Consider the following 17,300-nt stretch of genomic DNA (forward strand, 5'->3'; position numbering starts at 1 on the left):
TATGATTCCCTATACCCAGTGGTGAACCCTCTTATGTGCGGCATCACGAGGGTGTAGTCCTGAGATGTGTCTATGTTATCCTGCTTTTTGAATTGAATAATACAAGAGTATACCTTGAGCTCATATATCGTGTTATCTTTTTGTGCCGTGTTGAGTGTGTAACGAGTGCATGTTTATCGAACAAAAATAAAGCCCCCTCCCCTGCCCCGCCCCGCCCCGCCCCGCACCCCCCCCCCCCCCCCCCCCCCCCCAAAAAAAAGAAAAGTATTCGTGTACTTTGCCACCTGCACACACGAATCTGTAGACGCAGAGAGCCATTGTTACGACGAGGCTTCGTTGTCAGCAACACAAGCCATCGAGACGCACGTTGATCATCGTATCGGTCATTCAACCCCAAAGGAAGAGAGACGCAGAGGGCACCGGCAGATGAGATTTAACAATAGCAAGCAACAACATTAACAGGCAGGGCGCCCTGGCCATCATGAGATGACGCATCAGCATTCATATACGGATCATTGAGCCCCGGTAGGGAAAAAAAACTTTGAGACACAGGCCCCGACATGGAGAGAGTGGGGCGGCAGCTCTCCCTCCAAGATTGGGAGCAGATCTTTCAGGAGTTGGCCATCTTGAGATGATTCATATACGGATCATTGAGCCCCGGTAGGGAAAAAAAACTTTGAGACACAGGCCCCGACATGGAGAGAGTGGGGCGGCAGCTCTCCCTCCAAGATTGGGAGCAGATCTTTCAGGAGTTGGCCTTCTTGAGATGACGCATCGGCATTCATATACGGATCATTGAGCCCCGATAGGGAAAAGAAACTTTGAGACACAGGCCCCGACATGGAGAGAGTGGGGCGGCAGCTCTCCCTCCAAGATTGGGAGCAGATCTTTCAGGACTTCCGAGCGGGCAACCGTGCGAAATGGCTGTCTCAGTTCCCTGGCCTGGCCATCTTGGAGCAGGCCCTCTACATTGTGGCCAAGAAGGATTACCTCTTCAAATCCCACCTCCTCACATTCATCGAAGAGAACATCGAGTTCCTGATCGGTGATGACGACACTGAGGAGGGCCTTGCCAGTGTCGTTGAGGCCCTGCGCACCATGCTCGAATTCCCTGCTGACGGCCTCATTGTCACAAGCCTGCTCAAAGAGCAGATGATGACTACTGCCACAGTTGCCATGATAGTGGTGGACAGTCTCCATAAGGCATTGCGTCAGCTTGAGATGCTCATTGAACTGCTCCTTGGTGTGATTAACCGGCCTAACCATGGGCCTGATCGGCAGGCCCGTGGCATTGCATGTGAGTGCCTGAGAGAGCTTGAGAAGAACTATCCTTGCCTTCTCAGTGCTTGTGCAGGACACATCCTGTTCTTGTTCCAGAGTGAGAGGACTCATGTGGCACAAAGCTACACCCTTTTGCTCACTACCATCCTCCACAACTTGGCCTGCTTCATGTACACCACCCCTGGTTCCAGATCGGCAGCAGTGACATCCTTCCTCTCGACCTCAGCACCTTTGACCCCATTCTCGGTACCCTCATTTCTCATGACGTCTGAACCAGGTGAAGAGGCACTCTCAGTTCCATCCAGAGAGTTCACACCCATGATCTCAAGAGAATTCAGAAGGGTTGTGGGCTTGCTTTTGGAGCGTCCTCAGCTACTTACCTCAAGTGGAATGCTAGAGTTTGTGTCAAGCCTCATTGACATAGCGACGGCTCTAGAACTTCAGGGTTCTATTTTAAAGGTTCAGCTCTACAATCTCTTGTATACATATAGCCCTCTTCTTTGCCACATTGTGTTGATCATCTACTGTCACTTTATGGAGGCATTTGATGGCGATGAAGAGTCCATATTTAAGCGCCTCATTCTGCTCAGCAATGATCCTAGACAACCTTTGATGATCCGCTTGTCAGCTATGCATTGGTTACTTGGATTGGAAAATCTCCACCTAAGTAAACAGAAGAAACCATGCTTAGCTCCCATGGCCTTGCGGTTGTATCCACTTGTATATGATCCTCTCTCTTTAAAGGCTTTAAAATTGGATAGTCTGGCATATTGTGCAGCTTCTGTGCAACCATCCTTGGGATCACCTAAAAGCATTCATTCAATATCATCAAAAATGTCTCCAGATCATAAACAAGAATTTGCAAGTAAGCTCTTCAAAGATGGGGCAGTTTGTGTCTCGGCTTACCGTTGGCTACCCTCATGGAGTTCAGAAACAAAACTTATGTTTAGAATGCTCCATAGATTTTTGACAGTAGAAGTGCCTTTTTTACGTCCTGGAGCAGTAGATGCAGTAAACTTCAGCAACTCTACTTTGTTCAAAACCCTACAGGTAATGCTTGTAGTTCAAGCTTTTGTAACATATTCCTGGCATACATCTTGTACATGCATCAAGCTTTGATAGCCATTCGTAATTCTTTTGCCTATTACAGGGGCAAATGGTTTCACTGGCATTGCAAATGCGGCGCTTGGTTCCTTGTGTGTTGATGCTGGTTGATAGACTTCTCTTATGTGAGACCCACAGAAATCTAGGAGAACACTTGCTTCAAACCTTCAACATGGATTTGCTGAGCCAAACGGCCCCTGATCATCATCTTCCTGCTTATTTTCCAATTTTTGAGCGAATTGCAGAAAATGGCAGCATACCACCAAGAGATTTAATTCTTCTTCTCAGAATGTACATGCAGAATCAAGTGGCAGTGGTTGAAGATGAAAACTTAACATTGTGGATACGTGGTAGTCAGGTGTTGAGGATATGCAGGACCATTATGGTAAACCATCCCAGCTCAAGAGTGTTCCACCCTTTGAGTGACCTTCTAGCCTTCCTTGTTTCCTATTTTCCTGACCTTGAAGTTCGAGACAATGCCAGGTGAATTTATTTGTTTTGGTGAAGTAGGCTTCTTGTAATGTAGTAGGTGTATTTAACCTTCTTGTGTGTATGTGGCAACTTGATAAGTATGAGAGATTTACTAGTATAATGACAAGAGGAGTTTGGGGCTAACATGAAAAGTTGTTATGGATGTCTTAGCATGAGTCAAATTCCACATGTGTGCGCATTTGTTGAGCTAAGAATGCATTACAAACTGATTAACTCTTTAAAACAGCCCAAAACATGTAAATTACCAAAAAAGATGCACAGTCCTAGTGAGTTTTTGTGTCCCATAAGCGAAACCCTAATTTGGGAGGATCCTTTTGCATCTTTAAATAGATAGGCTGTCTACTATTCAATCCACCCTTGTCTTGTAGGTTTCGCCTGCCAGCCCTCTTCTACTAGGTGTCCAGCCCCCTGCAATTGTTGCTGCATGTTCTACAATTGTTGCCCAGTGTCCACTGCTGTCGATTATTAGCTGTCATTATTTGCAGGCGGTTATATTGCTTCGTTTACTAGTTCTAGACCTAGAGACCCCTACTGCACATTCTTATCATGCAACATTACTCTATGCATCTCATTGTGCAGAGCACCCCTTAGCTAATCATGAGATGTTTCCACTAGTGGTTCTTCTACCACCTTACCACCACACCTTCCACATTCCTTCACATTTTTCTTTGTCATTGACATCCATAGATGGTTGGAATAGCTTGTCTATTTTGTGATGTGTTGGAGCTAACCATCGCTTTTCATTCTCCCCTATGGGGCACAGTTACTTGATAGACTGCAAACCACATCTCCAAAAACAAAAGAAAGAATAAGAAGAAGAAGCTCAATGTGATTTCATCTGCCTTTACAGATCTTGGTATAGGCCATTGGGCAGCCAATGAGCACCTTTTGTTTGATACCTTGGTCTCTTTGGGGTGATCACTTTGCACACCTTTGTCTGATGTCCTAGTTGCCTTGGGGTGAAGATGGGCTTGAGCGTTTCTTTGAGTCTCTTCTTGGTTCCAATTTTGGGTCTAAGAGGAGATCTTGAGCTAAAAATGCATTATAAACTAATTAGCTCTTTAAAACAGCCCTAAAACGTGTAAATTACCAAAAGCTTCATTAAATGATGTGTGGTCCCAAAGAGTTTTTGTGTCCCATAAGATAGAAACTATCGTGTTCTGGTTTCAAGCATGCTATCCTTTCATTCCAATATTGGCCTGATTTGCATTGGCATTTATTGTAGGTCGTTTTTGTGTTTTCAACACTTTTCTTTATCAACCTTTGTTTCCATTTATGGTTATTGCACTTAGGATCCATCTCTGGTGTACAATATATATCGACATCTCCCTTTGCCAACTCCCACGAGAGCCATTGATTGTTGGACGGCTCTATCAGAGTGCAGTGAATGTGGAAGCGTATGGACAAGACCAAAAGAAAAGTGAACACGAGAGAAAGGGAGAGAGAAAAAAGACAGTAATACAGAAATTTACAGTCAATGAATACTGAAATGAAGAGGGTAGATATACAGGGACCATAGACGTATCTCCTTGGGCTCTCTCCCACTAGCACTTGAAAAGCAAGTGAGTGGGGCAGGCTGCCAAGTAGGCCTAAATTGGAGGAAATAAATACAATAGAATAATGCAAACAGCCAACAAAATTGATCGACTTGATTAAAAAGCTGTCGAATACATCAATAATGAATAAAATAATCAAAGACTAATTTTCCAATTGCCACATGGCATCATTGCTTGCATGTTGAAATTGCCTGTACACTGTGCTTGTTGAAAATGCCCACTAACTGATAGAAATAATGAATAATGCCCTCAGAGAGTACCTCTGAGAGAACTGATCGTACCGATGGTAATGTGAGATGCTAGTCTAGGGAATGATTGAATTCTAACACCTGCTCTCAGATCCTGGACGTGGCATAAGGTTTAGGGATCTAGAGTGTTGTTGGAGAAGAAGTTGAGGAAGCACCTTCGTAAAGAAATATGCTAGATTATCCTCTATCTTGCAATAAACCAGATCAATGGTCTCATCCAAGATCTTCTCTCGAATGAAATGATACAAAATTTCTATGTGCTTCGATCTAGCTTGAAACATTGGGTTTTGTGCCAAAGCAATGCAACTCTCATTGTCTCAATGAAGTGTTATAGGACTTGTTTGAGGACAACCAAGCTCTCCTAGTAACCTCTGAAGCCATACCGTCTCACATGTGGTAAAAGACACTGCTTTATACGTTGCCTTTGTGGAAGAAAGAGCAACAATGGGTTGCTTCTTGCTACTCCACGAGATAATATCTACACTCAAAGTAAAACAATATCTTGTTGTTGACCTTCGTTGGTCAACATCTTTGGCCTAATTTGAATCCGTCCTACCTGTGAGAACCAAAGGGGAATCTCGAGTATCTGCTTGATAATGAATACCAAGATTGGGGGTCTCCCTAAGGAATCACAAATTCCTCATAGCAGCCTATCAATGTACTTGGGTTTACTTGTGAATCCGGCCAATAGACCTATAGGAAAGCACAAAACAACTTGAGTGTTAAGAAGCCAAATCAAGGATCCAATCAATTGCTTATAGTGGGTAGCATCCTTCATTGGAGAATCTACATGGGTTGTAGCCTTCCAGTTTGGATCCATAGGAGTAGAAATGGCCGTATATGCTTCCATCTCAAACATGACCAAGAGTCCATATTCGTCATCTAGAACACCTCGTGTAGTGCCACCTTAGTCTCCATGACCTTTTGGGCATTGTCATGAGGACATGTATTTTTGAAACCTCACTTAATATGTGTATTAATTTTTAATCACATGGTTAAGTAAATGTTGCACATGTGAGGTGTAAGTGGGGTTAGAGTAAATTTACGAGCCCGAGACCCGAGGAAATCACGGGATGTCAAAGGAAAAAGTTGCTATAAGTTATACTGCACAGGTACTTAGTGGTATCTAGTGCCAGTTGTTAGTCTAGGTCATTCATTTGGCCATAAGTGTTAGTTGGTGACACTAAAGAAGTGGTGTTCAATGGTACCTAATGCCAATCTGATGGTTAAAGATGATATAGAGACACTCGGGAATGGAAGTTGCCTAGCCAATTTAATTATTGGCCAGTCAGATTATTTTTCAGGGCAATGAAATAATTATTAGATTAATTTTCAGTATTTAAAGACTGAAAAATAATATTTAATTATGGATAATGCTGAAAAATGCATTTGGAAAGGTTGCCACTTGTTAAAAATGTCCATGCAAGACTGAAAAACGTCTTTAGAGGTTGGAGAGAGGCATTTTTAGTGTATTTAGCTTGCAAGAAAGAGGGAGGAGATGATGCTGGTTTGATTTGCAGCCATTGAAGGACCTTTTGAGGCAGTCAGGGGCAAGAGAAGATCGATCAACAACAAGAGACAGCATCTATAGGCTGTTGAGACAGGGTAGCAGCAGTAAATGATTGATTTTCTTCAGTTCTTTGCATCTACAAGCGGTTGAGATAGGGCAGTAGCAATAAATGACGGATTTTCTTCAGTTCTTTGTGAAGAAAGTCTGATTTTTCTCTCTCCTCAGCATTCTCTATCATCTCTTAGTCTTTCTATAGCTTTGCTCCGAAGACTACAGCATTGCAATCACCAGAGGCTGAAAAATTTCAGATTTATCTGTTGTAAATCCTAATCTGTAGCAGGAATCAGGTTTAGCAAGAGTATTAAGAAGTGTGCCAAAAATTAGAAGCTCCAAGACTTGAATTCAAGAGGGCTGAAGGTGTTTTTAGTCTATTCAAGTGGAGGGATCAGCAAATCATTGAATTTGGGGCATTTTCCATTTTCATCAAAGCGGGTGAAGGCCAATTGATTGTCGGAATCAAGGGGCAAATCAGATTAAAGGCTTGCTAGTCATTTTGGATAGCAAGGAGAGTTGGAATATTGAAAGGGATTGGGAGAATCCCATTGTACATCAACTTCTTCTTCAATTAAGTTAAATAAATACCGAAAGGGGTGCCAATTTTGGGGGCCAACAAGGTGTCCAATGTCCAAGATTATATGGTAAAGTGTACTTTTCAGTTTTGTGAAATTCTTATTGCTGTAAGTAGTGCTCAATCAGGTTATTTACCATCCTATCTGAGGAGGAAGGCTGGTTTCATGGTTCCATTGCCAAGATACCACTCAATTCCTTGATTTGGTGGGTCCGAGGTGTTGGGATAAAGGTCCATTTAACCTTTCGTGTATAGTACATACACATTATTTAGCTATACATGTGAATACCCTTACGTGCCCTAAGTATAAATACATTTTATTCTTTGTGTACCAACAATGGTTGGTACACTCATATCGCATCGTGCTTTTACTCTGCTCCCTCTCTGACTCACTCTCACTAGTCGACACTCTCACGCTTGAACTTTTGTTGCATCCAGCTGAGCTCCAACAACTGGTATTAGAGCTTAAGGTTTTGTGCACGCTTCCCAATGCCTTTCTAGTCTATAGACAGTTGATAGGCGATACGCAGTCAACAAGTGAAGAATACCAGCCGAAGACGAGTAGAAAATTGCTCGTGGCAACCAAGTAAGACTAGTCTAGCAGGCGACGGCAACATAGCAGGCGTGATGGAACTGTGTCTAGGGCGTGAACTAGAGACGGAAACCGGCAACAGACGGTGTAAAGGCGGGTATCTGACGCGATGGGTCCAGCGGGCAGAGCGCAACAGTTACGTGACGGGCGACAGGCAAGTGATGCCAGTGGGCACCAACATGACGTGAGGGGGCAGGGTCAATGGATTCCCCCTCGTCGATTTCTTAAAAAAAATATATTATTTTTCTTTAATCTCTTCATTACCACTTGTCTTAGCGAGGGTTCACGCGCTAGGGGCACAGATCCTAGATTTGTGCAAATTCGAGTCCGAAAATTTGGGGCTTTTCTGAGAGTTGACCTTGTTTATGCCTGGCAGTGATTTTCAAGTCATAAATTGCAGACATTGTGTGTGGTGACCTCAATTAATTTGGGGATTTTGCCAAATTAGTCAAAATTTTACTCTTTTGAGTAAAATTTCTTGACATTGGATCCCAGAAAATTGGGGCTTTTCATGTATTGATAAAATTTTGCTCAACTGGGTCAAATTGGCTGACATTTATGCAATTTTGGGGCTTTGTGTAGAATTTAGTAAATTTCTGCATTTTACCCGTGTGATGGTTGGTTCATGTACAAACAACAAAGATTTATTACTGTTTAAGGGGAAATAGCAGTGTGTTTGCTGGTTCAGCTTGTGCTTTTGCAGTTCAGGGGCATTTACTCTTGTGTTCGTGATAAAATGGCTGCAACTTCTTCCAGTTCAGACATCAGGAGTTTGATGGAAATCAAATGTTTTGATGGTCATGGCTTTGACCTTTGGAAAGACCGTATGCAGGGCATATTGTTCCTAAAGGATTGTGAGGATGCTTTTGCAGGAAGATAAACTTGCAGTAATGTTTGATGGAGATTGGGCCAGAGTAAATAAAAAGGCTGTGGCTTACATTAAGATGGGTGTCACTGATGACATCTTGACAGACATCAAGGGTTTAGATACAAGTTATGCAATATGGGAGAAGCTGAAAACTACCTATGAAATCACCACACCTGTTAATCAGGTGCATTTAATGCGCAAGTTGGTGAATATGCGACTGGACGAGTCAAAGTCTATAGCTGAGCACTTGAGTGCATTTACATGCATTTTAAATCAGCTCAAGGATGCAAATTTGGATTCTGATGATAAGTTGAGGGCGATCTTTTTGATCATGACACTGCTCGACTCTTGGGAGACCTTGGTGGTTTCTCTCAGCAATAACCCCAATCTCTCATATGATGGGGTGAGGGGCTAAATCTTGAATGAAGAAATTAGACGTATGTCTAGTGGAGAAGGCAACAACTCAGCTTATAATGTAAGAGGCAAGGCTGAAAAGAAAAATGCAAATGCTGGATAGAGAAACATGAGCAAGAGCAAAGGAAAGGAAAAGAGTGACATTACTTGCTCTCACTGTGGTCGGAAGGGCCACAAGAAACCTGATTGTAGGTATTACAAGAAGGAACAAGGGAGAGAAGAATGTAGGAGATAAAAAGGAGGATAAGATAGATGCATGTGAGGTAGCCAAAGGCAAGGAAAAGGCCAATGTGGCCTCTAGTGTGATCATAGAGGAGCTTTCAGATACAGAGGTTGATGTATTATGTGCAGTTGATTATGATGCCCTTGTATGTCACATGCAGGATATGGAGATTACCAAGGCTGATGTGATTGATGCACTTTTGTCAGTTGATGATTGTGTCACTCAGACTTGGATTATAGACTGTGGTGCCTCTTTCCATGTAACTCCTTGCTTGGAGTGTTTTGCTATATTCAATGCAGGTAGTTATGGAAAGGTGTATCTTGGAAATAATCATGCTTGCAGCACTTGTCTTTAGACAATGGGCAACAGTTTGTGTTGAAAGATGTCAGATATGTGCCTGGCATTAAAAAGAGTTTACTATCTGTTGGTCAGCTTGACTTGCATGGCTACATTACATTGTTTGGTGGTGGTTTGTGGAAAGTGAAAAAAGGTTCCATGCTGATTGCAGAAGGAACCAAGAAAGACACTTTGTATTGTTTGCATTGTAAAGCCTTGAATGGCAAGTTTATTGCAGTTGCTGAAATTTGCAGCCACTTGGAGTTATGGCATAAGAGATTAGGCCATATGAGCCAAAAAGGACTTGATGTCCTTACCTCTCTGAAGAGGGTTGATGGAAAAGGCTCTAAACTTGACTTTTGTAATGAGTATTAGTTTGGAAAGCAAATAAAAAATTCATTTTACTCTGGTGTGTCTCGTAGTCCAATGTCTTGGACTTAGTGCATTTTGATGTAGGTAGTATGCTTGTGAAATTGTTGAGGGGTGTTGCATATTTTGACTCCTTTATAGATTATTGTTTCAAAAAGATTTGGATATACGTGTTGAAAAAGAAAAGTGAAGTGTTTGCTATTTTTAAAACTTTTCATTCATTTGTGACCACTTAGACAAGTAGAAAGTTGAAATGCTTGAGAATTGATAATGGGGGTGAGTTCACGTCAACTGAATTCAAGTCCTTTTGTGACTTTTATGGAATTAAGAGGGAGCTTACGGCCCCTTACAACCCTTCTTCAAATGGGGTGGTTGAAAGATAATAGGACTTTATGTGAAAGGGTGCAGTGCATGCTGTCCATTGCTAATCTCCCTCATGAATTTTGGGGAGAGGCACTCAAAACCGTGGTTCACATTTGCAACCACTCTTCGAACAGGTCCTTAAATAATGGCATCCCTGAGGAGGTTTTGTCTGGCAAATCGGCATCATATGACCATTTATGCATATTTGGTTGTGATACTTTTGTGCATGTTAGGGATGAGTTGAGGAACAAACTTGACTCAAAATCCACCAAAGGTATTTTAATGGGCTATGGTGATGAGGGTGAATTTGGCTAGAGAGTGTGGTTACCTCAATCTAAGAGAATTATTCGCAGTCGTAATGTTTTGTTTAATGAGGCAAAATTGCTAAAAGGTACTTTAGCCTCAAATGAAGATATGAAAAATGTCAAATTTCAGAGTTTGCAGCCACCTATTACTTCAGAAAATGAGCCTCATGGTGCTGTACCACAGGCTGAAACTAATGATCAGTCGGTTATTTTTGAGCTAGATGATGATGGACAGCAAATAGGAACACAAGGAGGTCATGGACAGCAAGATAGACTTGCTCATTATGAAAATGCAGGTGCTGGTAATGAAAATGAAGGTGCTGTACAACATGAACAACATGCTAAAAATGGCTTACAGCAGCCAATAAATGATGAAAATAATATACCTCTAGATGTAGATCCAATTCTTGAAAATGTTGATCATTGGGTATGCAAGTCTACACGCGTAAGAAGGCAACCACAGGTTTGACCCCTCCTTGCATTATGTGATGCTTATAGATGAGAGTGAGCCTCTTACATACAAAGAGGCCAAGTCATGCGAATTCAACAATAAGTGGGAGCTAGCTATGTAGGAAGAGATTAAATCTCTATATGCAAATGATACTTGGGATCTTGTGTCATTGCCCAAGGGAAGGAAGCCACTTCCAAACAAATGGGTGTATAAAGTAAAGACAGTTGATGGGAAACCCAAGTACAAGGCAAGACTAGTTGCCAAAGGGTGTGCACAAAAGGAAGGGATTGACTTCCAAGAGGTCTTCTCACCTGTTGTGAAGATGACCACTCTACGTATGCTTTTTGCTCTCACTGCTGTATTGGACTTGGAGCTGTACCAAATGAATGTAAAAACAACTTTCTTGCATGGTGACATTGATGAAGAAATCTACATGAAACAGCTTGAGGGCTTTGTAGTTCTTGGAAAAGAATAGATGGTGTATAAACTAAAATGCAGCCTATATGGACTGAAGCAAGTACCACGGTAGTGGTACAAAAAGTTTGACACTTTCATGCTATCTCATGGGTTTACACGCAGCCATGCAGATCATTGTTTGTACATGAAAAAGGATACAGATGGCAGCCCCATCATACTTGTTTTGTATGTGGATGATATGTTGCTAGCTGGGAAAAGGAAGACTAGCTTGGATACTCTCAAAATGAGTTGAAATCAACTTTCTCCACGAAAGATTTGGGGAATGCAAAGCATATTTTGGGCATGAGAATTCGTAGAGATAGAATGCAGAAATTGCTATTTTTATCTCAAGAATAGTACATTGAAAAGGTACTGGACAGATTTAACATGGCTGAAGCTAAGCCTTTTGGGGTACCCTTACCTCCTTATCTTAAGCTTAGTAAAGCTAACAGCCCAAAAGATGATGTGGAAGCAAATGCTATGAAGGGAGTCCCCTATGCATCAGATTGTGGCTCTCTTATGTATGCTATGGTTGCTACTCGTCTAGACATTGTTCATGCAGTGGGAGTTGTTAGCAGGTTTATGTCAAATCGTGGCAAAACACATTGGGAGGCTATCAAGTGTATTCTTAGATACCTCAAGGGTACACAAAGAAATTGTATTTTCTATGGGCAGGGTGCACTTAGTTTGTAGGGTTATTGTGATGCAGACATGGCAGGTGACTTGGACACTTGAGGTCCACCAACGGGTATATCTTTACAGTTGCTGGTGGAGCTGTTTCTTGGTGTTCTAGGTTGTAGAACATCGTTGCATTGAGTACCACTGAAGCTGAGTACATATCAACTGCTAAAGCTTCTAAGGAAGCTATATGGTTGAGCAGACTTGTAGAGGAACTCGACATGTCTATGGGTATTGCAATTTTGGGATGTGATAGCCATAGTGCTGTGTATTTGGCTAAAAATGCCATGTATCATTCACGCACAAAGCATATAGATGTGCGATATCACTTCATTAGACAAATTCTGGAAGATGGTTAAATCACATTGACCAAGATCAAAACACTGGACAACCTTGCAAATGTTTTCACTAAAAGTCTAAGCAAAGCTTAGCATGACCATTGCATATGACTAGTGGGAGTTGGTTAGAGGTTCACTTTGGACCTTTAAGTGGGAGGTGGTTGGGATAAAGGCCCGTTTAACCTTCCGTGTATAGTATACGCACATTATTTAGCTGTACATGTGAATGCACCCTTATGTGCCCTAAGTATAAATACATTTTATTCTTTGTGTTGGTACACTCGTATCGCATCGTACTTTTACTCTGCTCCCTTTCTCTGACTCACTCTCACCAGTTGACACTCATGCTTGAACTTCTACTGCATCCAGCTAAGCTCCAACAACGAGGCACCTGATTGCATGCCAAAGCTTTATGCTAGTACTGATTTTTATTCTCAGCTGAGAAATTACAGCAATATGTCTTCATATAGTGAGATGGACTCAAGCAATGATGATGCCTCTCAGTATGAACGTTCACATGGGAATGAAGGAAATGCAATGCCAAACCTTGGGCTCAGACCATGGACAACAAGTTGAAAATGTTGCTGTTGGGCAAGATGCATGGCCTTCAGGGCATAAGGAGGCTGATAACCAGCAAAGTGAAGAGGAATTTGATGACCAGTTTAAGAGTTGGATGAGGATAGTAGCGAATCTCTTTGCTGAATTGGCAAAGGATTCTCAATTTATCCAATTTTTGAATGCTCCAAAGGACAGCAAAGGTAAGAAGAAGAAGATGTCTTTTACACCTTTGGGACAGGAAGATACACTGAAGATAATGCCAAATCCTTCATTTGAAGCTCCCAAAGATACTAATGAAATAAAACAGTTGGTACCTATGGAGCAAGGAATGCAAATGCAAGGCCATTACGGAAGTGCCAATTCAATGGATTTTGGACAGCCGGCATGCATGCTATGATGGGGCAGCTAGGATATTTTGGTGGAAGCACGATTTTTCATGCTATGGTTGGACAAGGACCGCATACGGGAATGTAAGGCACAAATCCCTATGGTATGCAACAACTAATGCATGGTGTGCAAGGCCCAATGTATTTAGGTATGGCTAGAAATATGCAAAACCCTATGTATGGCAGCATTGGCTTGATACCTGGGGCACAAAGTAGCATGTTTAGTACTGCATCTGCACCCCCAAATGCTTATGGGGCTCAAGGAATAAATGTTGGTCATGCAAATGGTCTGGTTGGCATTGGTTTTGATGTAAATTCAGCAAATGCACCTTTTTGCAGCAGCCAGTGCACGACAACTTGACACCCAAAGGGGCAACAAAAGACTATGATGAGGGTGGAAAAGCAATGAGGTTTCAGTCCTTTAGCGGTGTATAAGATAGGCCGAAAGCTTTGACTTTCATTCAGCAGTTTGATGTAGCCTATTCAGGGGAGAACTTCACGGAGTCCTCCAAGATTCGAAAGGCAGTCACTTTCTTGGAAGGGAATGTATTATAGTAGTGGTCTACTCTTTTGATGCAAGGTAGAGCACCGCGAATGTGGGTATAATTCAAGCAAATGTTTGTATCGAATTGGTTGACAAGTATCTTTGAGGTGGACATCATGACAACTTGGAATAAGCTGGATGCCAAGGAATGTAAGAATTTGGAGCAATATAATAATAAGTTTTGGGATGCATTGCTGCCTATAACTTCTTATCGCCCTATACCCTTTTATGAGCAAGTGGAATATATGTTTGTGGGCTGCCTAAAGGAATCAAGGATTTTTGCATTAAATCCACCGTGTCTAGCATGTCTCAGCTTATAGAGATTGCTGCTACACCCGATGCTTTGCTGCGTGGGAAGGTTTCGGGCTTCCTAGAGAGTGGGGAGAAGCGGAACAAAAAGTTGTTTAAGACTGAGAAAAGGGGCAGATCTGAAAATCAGTTTGAAAAGAGGCCAAAACAACAAAGAAAGGGCTCGAAAACATTGCCACAACGTAGGAAATTGATGCGTGCAAATAAGTGTTTTATTTGTGAACAGAATGGTCACATTGCAAGGGATTGTTATAATAGACAACAAGCTGGAAAATCTGAAAATCAAGGAGATTCTAAAGAAAAGAAGTCCAAAACATCAGTGGGATTGGTACCCGATGTTGTTAGTGATCAGCCCAATGATGATGCTATTGAGTTATGCAGAGCATGGGGCAAAATTAGGGATCAGCGTGCACTGATTTTCTTTGATAATGGTGCACGAGCCAACTTTATCTTTGTTGACATGGGTGCCGGTCTAGGCATCAGAGACGATGAGATGGGACCTATAGGGGAAGTTGGAATGGCATGTAAAGGCCATGCAGAGTGCGTCATATTGCTCATTGGAAAGCTTCGATTGCATATACCAGGATATGTGGACAGCGAAGAGTTCTTTATTGCTCCACTTGAGGGTTGTGATGTATTGCTTGGTATACCATTGTGTCACCGTATGCATGCAATTGTTGATTCTCCTGCAAAAAAGATCACTATTCAGCATAAAGGAAAGGTACTCACACTTGATGTCAAGTTGAAAGGTGAATCTGTCCCCGTTGTATCTGCAGCTGCTATTTCTAAAGTAATGAAAAATCATCTTTGAGCGTACTTGGTTTTCACTAAGGATAAAGATGATAGTGAGAATGTTGGGAATATGTCTCAGTTAGAGGAGGATCGCATGTCATTTGTAAAATGTATGCTGATTGCTTCTCTTAGTCACTTCTAGGGCAGCTGCTGTCCAAAAGGCCAAAAGATCGTGGCGTAGATCTTATCCTTGGAAGTAGCCCAGCTAATAAGACACCTTACAGAGTAAGTGCAGCCTAATAGGAGGAGATTATGAGTCAAGTAAATGAGCTGTTAGAAAAAGGGCTAATTCAGCCCAGCTCATCTCATTTTTGTTCTTTAGTACTTTTGGTGCAAAAAGGGATGATTCATGGCATATGTGCATTGATTATCGTGCTCTTCTGAACAAGATCACAATAAAGAATCGCTTTTCGATTCCTTGGATCGATGATGTTACAGATAGATTATATTTAGCCGTATAGATTTGAAAAGTGGGTATCATCATATACGCATTAGATTGGAAGATGTGCCTAAGACAACTTTTAGGACATCTTTTGGATCGTATGAGTTTCTTGTTATGCCTTTTGGACTTACGAATGCTCTTGCCACTTTTAATCGAATGTCGAATCATATCTTCAGACCACATAGAGGATTTGTGGGCACTTTCTTTGATGACATGATTGTCTATTCAAAGAACGTGGCAGAGCATAGAAAACAATTGGACATTGTGTTCATTGAACTGTGTGAGCATAGATTGGTTATTAATGACAAGAAAAGTGAATTCTTCTTGCATGAAATTCACTTTTTTGGGCATATTGTATCAGCTGATGATATTTGCATGGATCCTGTAAAGGTTGAGGCAATACGATCATGGCCACCTTCAAGAAATGTGCATGAGATCTGCAGCTTCTTGAGTTTATGTTTTTACTACAGGAAGTATGTATGCGGGTTTGCTGAAATTGCATCTCCATTGCATACCTTGTAGAAGAAGGATGTGCCATTTAGATGGACAACAATGGAAATTTCAGTATTTGAAAAGTTGAAGGAAAAGATGACTTCGGATTCTGTGCTTGTATTGCCCGATCTAAGAAAGCCATTCATTGTTCAATGTGATGCATGTGGTAACAACACTGGGGTTGTTCTTATGTAGGACGATCGAGTTGTGGCTTATGAGAGCCGAATTCCCCACGGTGCAAAAAAGAATTTGCAGGTCTATGAGAAAGAGCTCTCGGCTGTAATTCATGCACTATCTACATGGAAACATTATTTGTGGAGGGACTGATTTTACAATGCTAGACAACCCATCAAACTTTGAGGTAGTTTTTGATGCAGACAAAGTTGTCAGAGAAGCATATGAGATGGACAAATTTTCTCTCTTTGTATCATTTTTAGATTGTACATATTGATGGTAAAAAGAATGTTGTGGTTGATGCACTGTCACGTAAGCCACAAAGTTTTGCCGTCAGTATGGTTTATCACACTAAGTTGGATGCCATGAAAGAGCAATATGTTATTGATCAACTTTGCTAATGTTTATGATCAGCTTTACAATTGCCAAAGGCATGCACGCTTTGTGCTAAGAGATGGATTTTTTATGATGCATGTGTTAGACAGTGTCATTTCTTGGACAGTCGTTAGTAGTCGGACAACAGGCAGGTACAGGTGCCACGTGGCACATCAGGTACATGTGTCCCAGTTTGCTGTAGTCAGATAGATTCTGCAGTATTTTATGTGTAGTTGGCTGCATTTAATGCAGTCGACCTGTTGCTGTGATTGCTATTCTTTTTGGCTATTTATAGCCAGTTGGTGGCACACTCCAATCATTATCATTATTCAGTGATTTCAGATTTTGATCTTGAAGATCTGTTGGCTGAGACAGATTGTGCTCGGGCTGACAGAGATTGAGGTCATCAAGTCGGAGACATACACAAATATTTCCTTTGCCCCCTTGTGTATTTCTGCACTCTTATACAGCGTACTACACCTCAGATTTTCAGCGTTTACACTATCTCCTTCTCTCTCTCTCTCTCTCTTCTCTCTGTGTTCACTCTCTCTCAGTCTTTGTCCTATGCTTCCGCATCGCTGCACTCTGACATGGTATCAGAGCGGTGAAGATGGACTGACTGAGGGTTGAACCTATCTGAAGAGGAGGTTTCAGCGCGACACAAGGCTGCGTTTCCAGGTTTTGAGGGCGAGCGGGAGGGCTGCGCATCGGATCAAGGTTGAAGCGAGCGTGGGCGTGCGGGAAAGGAGTCTAATCGGTGAATTTGCTGCAGGTTATTGCTGTTTGAAGGGGAGGAAAGCTGCATTTGAGGCCTTCCATTGCAGATTTTACCTTTTCATCGCCTCCGGTGGGTGAAGAAGGTTTGGGCGGTGGAGGAATCACTCCTAGAAGGTTGCGTTTTCACAGTCAGAGGGGGCTGCTTTTTGCGTTTGTGCAGGTGTTGCAGGTTAACGTGTCTACAGAGACTGATTTGAAGTTCCAGACAATCATGGATAGGAAGATGCCTGTTCTACTGG

The 17,300-nt window shown here is 42.0% G+C and overlaps 1 protein-coding gene across 1 annotated transcript in view; it reads left to right on the top strand.

Annotated features, from left to right (window-relative positions):
• Positions 1–281: 281 nt before the first annotated feature.
• Positions 282–17,300, top strand: part of LOC148026126 (AP-5 complex subunit beta-like protein) — a 46,656-nt gene continuing 29,637 nt past the window's right edge. The window contains exons 1-2 of the mRNA XM_087693396.1: positions 282–2,331; positions 2,432–2,868. Of these exons, the coding sequence (XP_087549522.1) occupies positions 841–2,331; positions 2,432–2,868 (1,928 nt within the window). The 5' untranslated portion in view covers positions 282–840. The remainder of the gene's footprint in view (positions 2,332–2,431; positions 2,869–17,300) is intronic.

This window comes from Lygodium microphyllum, chromosome 14, assembly GCF_053477565.2.
Source record: "Lygodium microphyllum isolate KBCC chromosome 14, Lygodium_microphyllum_v1.1.10, whole genome shotgun sequence".
NCBI classification, from domain to species: Eukaryota; Viridiplantae; Streptophyta; class Polypodiopsida; order Schizaeales; family Lygodiaceae; genus Lygodium; species Lygodium microphyllum.